The sequence below is a fragment of the Plasmodium cynomolgi genome, chromosome 14 (assembly GCF_000321355.1).
Source record: "Plasmodium cynomolgi strain B DNA, chromosome 14, whole genome shotgun sequence".
Classification (NCBI taxonomy): Eukaryota; Apicomplexa; class Aconoidasida; order Haemosporida; family Plasmodiidae; genus Plasmodium; species Plasmodium cynomolgi.
This window is the reverse complement of record NC_020407.1, coordinates 2382775-2387798: the sequence shown is the minus strand read 5'-3', so window position 1 is coordinate 2387798 and position 5024 is coordinate 2382775. Positions and strand designations below refer to the sequence as shown.

The 5024-nt window shown below is 47.1% G+C and overlaps 2 protein-coding genes across 2 annotated transcripts; one reads left to right on the top strand and one right to left on the bottom strand.

Annotated features, from left to right (window-relative positions):
- Window positions 1-418: 418 nt before the first annotated feature.
- On the top strand, window positions 419-1853 carry PCYB_146260 (hypothetical protein; the record flags this gene model as incomplete). The annotated part of the gene is made up of 3 exons (XM_004225096.1): window positions 419-1253; window positions 1420-1499; window positions 1635-1853. The coding sequence occupies 3 exons, from the start codon at window positions 419-421 to the stop codon at window positions 1851-1853; spliced, it is 1134 nt and encodes a 377-aa protein (XP_004225144.1).
- A 535-nt stretch (window positions 1854-2388) lies between these two features.
- On the bottom strand, window positions 2389-4329 carry PCYB_146250 (isoprenylcysteine carboxyl methyltransferase; the record flags this gene model as incomplete). The annotated part of the gene is made up of 2 exons (XM_004225095.1): window positions 2389-2546; window positions 2976-4329. 2 exons carry the CDS (start codon window positions 4327-4329, stop codon window positions 2389-2391), a joined length of 1512 nt encoding a protein of 503 aa, XP_004225143.1.
- Window positions 4330-5024: the final 695 nt, after the last annotated feature.

Genomic DNA, 5024 nt, shown 5'->3' with positions numbered 1-5024 from the left:
TTTTTTTTTTTCTGATGATACCGTGTGGACTTTCCCATTTTGGATTACTTCGAGTGAAGTGCGTTTTGGCGTCTTTGCGACTGCTTCTTTGCGACTGCGTCTTTGCGACTGCTTCTTTGCGACTGCTTCTTTGCGACTGCTTCTTTGCGACTACTCCTTCCCGACTGCGTCTACCCCCCCGCAGTTGTCAAAGCGAAACGAACGTTGGCCCCTGCGCGGCAGTGTATTTCCTCCATCAGAGCGTTGCAACGGGGGGGTACTAAAATCTGGTGGGCACATCCCCCTTGGCGCAGCAACGGGTGCACACATAGGTGCACGTATAGGAGGCACCCCCGCAGAGAAGCCCCCCGCTTAGACGGCACCCCCGCATAGAGGGCACCCCCACGTAGAAGCCCCCTCAGACTGACTGCCCCCCAGAATGGCGCGCAAAAAACCGCAGCTGTTTCTCATCTGTGACAGCGAGGGCTTCACGTGGATCCCGCAGCTAACCATCGAGTGGAAAATCAAGTACCTCTTCTGCAGTGACGCAAAAATGAAAAAATGCTTTGTGGATACATTCGGTCTCTACGATACAGAAACCAACACACATGACAACGTATTGAAATTTATTGAAAAGCAAAATTTGGACAATGTCAATCTGCTCTTTATAGCCATGTCGACATCTAAACTACATGAGCTTATCATGGAGTATGTAATAAACCAAAAGAAATTTTTTTTCATCTTTAGCTCGAACTTACCAACAATGAATATGGAGAAGTTAAACAAATTAAAAATGTCAATAAAGAATTTCAACATGGATAGTGATATTATTTATGATGTGAAAGAGGAGTTTAAAAAAACGAATAAGCAATTTTATTGGAATATTTTTAATGCCTTAACAAGTCAGCGTGTTTTTTACAACCTAAAAAATACACTTAAGGAGTTAGGGGGTGAGATATATGCTGTTCAAATTGAGTCTACCTTTATGCCATTTTTAACAGAAAATGAGGATATAGAAAATAAGTTGTTTTACAAAACGGTGTTAATTATATCCCTAATTGAGTTTTTATTTTGCAAGCCGAAGAGCGTATCTGCCAAATGCTACTCTGTGAAGGGTCAGAACGTCACGGTGAAGTCCATCGCGGGCAGTGCTCTCTTCGACTCGCTCAACTGCTACTTCAACATTTCCGACAATTCGAGCAACAAGATTTTTGAAGTCAAGGTGTTCGGCGACAACGGCTCGGTGGAGGTTTCCTACAACGCGGAGCATAACTGTGGGCGGAAGAAATCAAAAAAAAATAAAACAGAATAAAATAAAATAGAATATAAAATAGAACAAAAGTGCACCACGGACACGCTCGCACACACGTGCACATTTGCGCGTGCCTGTGCAAACTCACTTCACTCACGCGAACTCTTCTGACTCCCCCCCTCCCGCAGGCTTCCAACTGCTGCGGTGCCTGAACCACTACGAGTACCCGAGTCTCTTCGTGGAGAGTGCCCACGAGAGCGCCTTGAACGTGCGTACCCGCGCGCCCAGCATCGCCCTGCCGAGTGCGCCAGTACGCGCCAGTACGCGAAAGCGTGCTAACGTATGCTCACACATGCGCAACGTGCACGACTGCACATACATGTGCGTGTCCCCTTCCCCGCAGGAACTCAAATACTTCGTAGATGAAAAATTGTACACTAATAAGTATCTCAATACGTACACAAACGCTGTGCACACAGCCCTCTGCTTGTGGAAAAGCAACGGAGAAAATATTCCCCTGGAGAGTAAGAAGCCCGATGGGTGTACTGCCCCCCATGAGTGTGCTGCCACCGATGCAGAGATCATGGTGGAAGCTGTCAAGGACTTCAGCATAACCGCGTGATGAACTACAAAAAGGGGCATTCTTGTCATATTTGACGATACGTGAGGGGGACTTACTCCCATCAGGTGGCTTCCTGGATGGAATGCTTTTGGGGAAATATCCCCTTTGATGAACACCCAACGGGGAAGGAGATGATGAAGAAGTAGGTGTGGAGGGGGCCTCCCAATTGTGCGTAGTACACTCACGTGTGTGGGGGGAAATCCCTGTCTCGGAGAAGAAGCCTTACCTTTGTGTTCCATTCGGGAGAATGCTCTTCCAGGCTGATTAAATTCCGCGCATGAAGGGGATGCTACAGGAAAAAAAAAAAAAAATAGCAACTGCGTAGGAGGATAAACAAAATGCACCCCCGTGGAGGGTGACCATGAAAACGTTTTATGCGCCTTTTACGCGCCTTATATGCTCATTTTATGCGCCTTATATGCACATTTTATTCACTTTTTATGCACTTTTTATGCGCCTTATATGCTCATTTTATGCACCACGCGGATGCATACCACCCCAACGGGTGGCAATTTTTTCCCCCCATTTTGCCTTACTATATGCTGGGCGTTTTCCGCTTGTAATTTCTGTACTCCTCGCCGTAACACTCCAGCAAGTAGGTCTCCTCCATTTTTATGGTGCGATAAAAGTACGCCCACGACACGAAAAAACATAAGACAAAGCAGAAAGCGTTCATGAGGAGCAGTTGCAAGACTGATGGGGGGGGGAGGAGAAGGAGGATGTGATGCGGCACATGTGTTTATGCTAGCGGGTATATGAGTGTTCACACGCGCTGGTTCGATGCGCAAAGTGGGGCTCCTGGATAGACCTGCTACGCGCCGGGTTCATCCCCCCAACGGTGCCGTTCTGGGATACATTTTGTCTTTAGAGGGGGGGGCGCTAACTGCACCATGTGTCTTCCCCCAGAGGTAGGCGGCCGGGCAGGCAGGCGGGCAGGCAGGCAAAAAGGCAGACACACACTGACACACACTGACTCAGACTGACTCAGACTGACACACACTGACTCAGACTGACACACACTGACTCAGACTGACACAGACTGACACACACTGACTCAGACTGACGCAGACTGACTCAGACTGACGCAGACTGCCTGAAAGGCACTCTCTCGTGGGGCCTTACACAACGCGTAGTAGAACCAGCCAGTGTAGCAGGGATGCCGCATGTACTTGTACACACCGGACTTCACCAATTTGTGCTTGTTCTTGATGGCCTTGTCGGCCAAGTGGTCGCTGCTCATAACGTAGAAGCAGAAATTGCCAGAGCAATGAAGCAAACCTATTATTCGCAGGAGTAACCCCAACAGACAACACAGCGTGGATAAGAGTACCACTAACAGGTGGTACTTGTGTGCTCGTTTGTAGCTTCCCCTGACTTGGTACTTCTCAAATATATGTGCATATTGGTGTATAATTTTCTGGCAGAAGGAGCTACTCAGGTCATACGTTTTACATGTTGTGGTTGTGTCAAGGGGGGGGGTCCCCCTGGTGAAGAGGCACTCTCCGTAGGTCCTCCTCCCAATGGGGGAAGCACCACACGTGGGAGATGTGTCCCTTTCTCTAGGGTATTTTTTATCGCCTTGTGAAGAACTTCCCTGTGTTGTTCCCTGTGTTGTTGCTAAGGGGAGTGCGAAGGCCACCTTGCGTAGCTTCCCCCTCAAGCGCATGCGGTTCTGCAGAAGGCGCAGTAGGGAAGGCTCCCCCGCTCCAGCGCCCACACCAATGTTTGCATCTGTGCCAAGGAGCGAGCTTACTCTCATGCCGACTCTCATGCCGACTCCCCCGCTGACTCCCTCGCCGACTCCCCCGCCGACTTGGCATGCCCCGCCATTTTGTCCCCAATCGATCTGATTAACATAGCAGTAGGTGCACACACTTCTCCCATTCTGCACAAAATTCTTGAGGAAAAAATAATTCACAAGAAGGAGATTCTGTAGGAGTCTCTTACTCAAATATTTTTCAAAAAAGTGCACCAGGACGAAAAAAAAAATCTTCAAATAATATTCAAGTAGAGTAAGGATGAAGAAGTAAACATAACCACAATTAGGGTTCACTAAGAAGTTGTAATAATTGTAATTATTTTTGTTATGTAAGAAGGAAAGGAAAAACTCAGACAAATGGAATACTGTAAGGATTAGAAAAAAAATGTTTACTGGGAAGTTATTCTTTACATTAAGCACAAAGTGGAATAGGAAGAAAAAAAAGAACACTAGGAGTCCTTTGGCAAATAAGTAATTTTGGGGACTCCGTTTCGTGTACACATTTTTGTTTGGCTGAAATGCAACTAGAAGGTAGATGCTAACGAAGCCATACTCCAAGAATACGTGCAAGTAATGATCAAGGGTGTTATAGACACGGTGGGTCCCGTTCTGTATGTGTTCGGCAGATGAGGGGGTAATCAGGTACACCAACGTTTTGTAATTCAGTAGGGATGTGTACAAAAGGAGCGCGGTTAGGAAGTACACGCCTACGTTCATTTTGGGTGTGGCTCATCGGCGGGGTCTTCTCTCTAGCATAGCAGCTTCCTCTCTCTCCCTTCTTAGCCGTTCAGCGGCTTATCCGTTCAGCGGCTTATCCGTTTAGCCGCTTATCCGCTTATCCGCTTCCCGTTTCGCCACTTCCCGTTTCGCCACTTCCCGTTTCGCCGCTTAGTGTATTTCCTCAAAAGGGGACCGCAAATGAGCATATCCTCAACGGTTCAATTTTTCACACTCGTACGTACGCGGGGTGGGGGATGCCGCTGGTAGAGACCCGCACCAGTAGCAACACACCGAGGGGTAAAAATGGGGGCATGCAAAAAGGGGGTTCTCAAAATGTACTTAAAAAAAATTTATCATGATAGGCGCGTGCGGAGGGAACTTCTTCCTACGGGAGCTTTCCAACATGTTCATTGCGTTACATTACAATAGATCATATTATAATATGTCACATTGCATTACGTTACATTATTTTTTTTTATTTTATTTTTTTCCCCTCCTTGTAGCGACTCTTGCAAATCTCTTGTCCCTTTGGTGCGCACGTTACAGGCGCTTTGCTTTGGGATGGAGGCGATCTGTGCGTGGGCTACCCTTTCAATCGTTGGTCAGCGCAAAATAAAAAAGGAAAATAAAAACATCTCTTTTGGGACCCCATTTTGGTACATCGCTAGGCTGTTTTTTTTTTTTTTTTTATT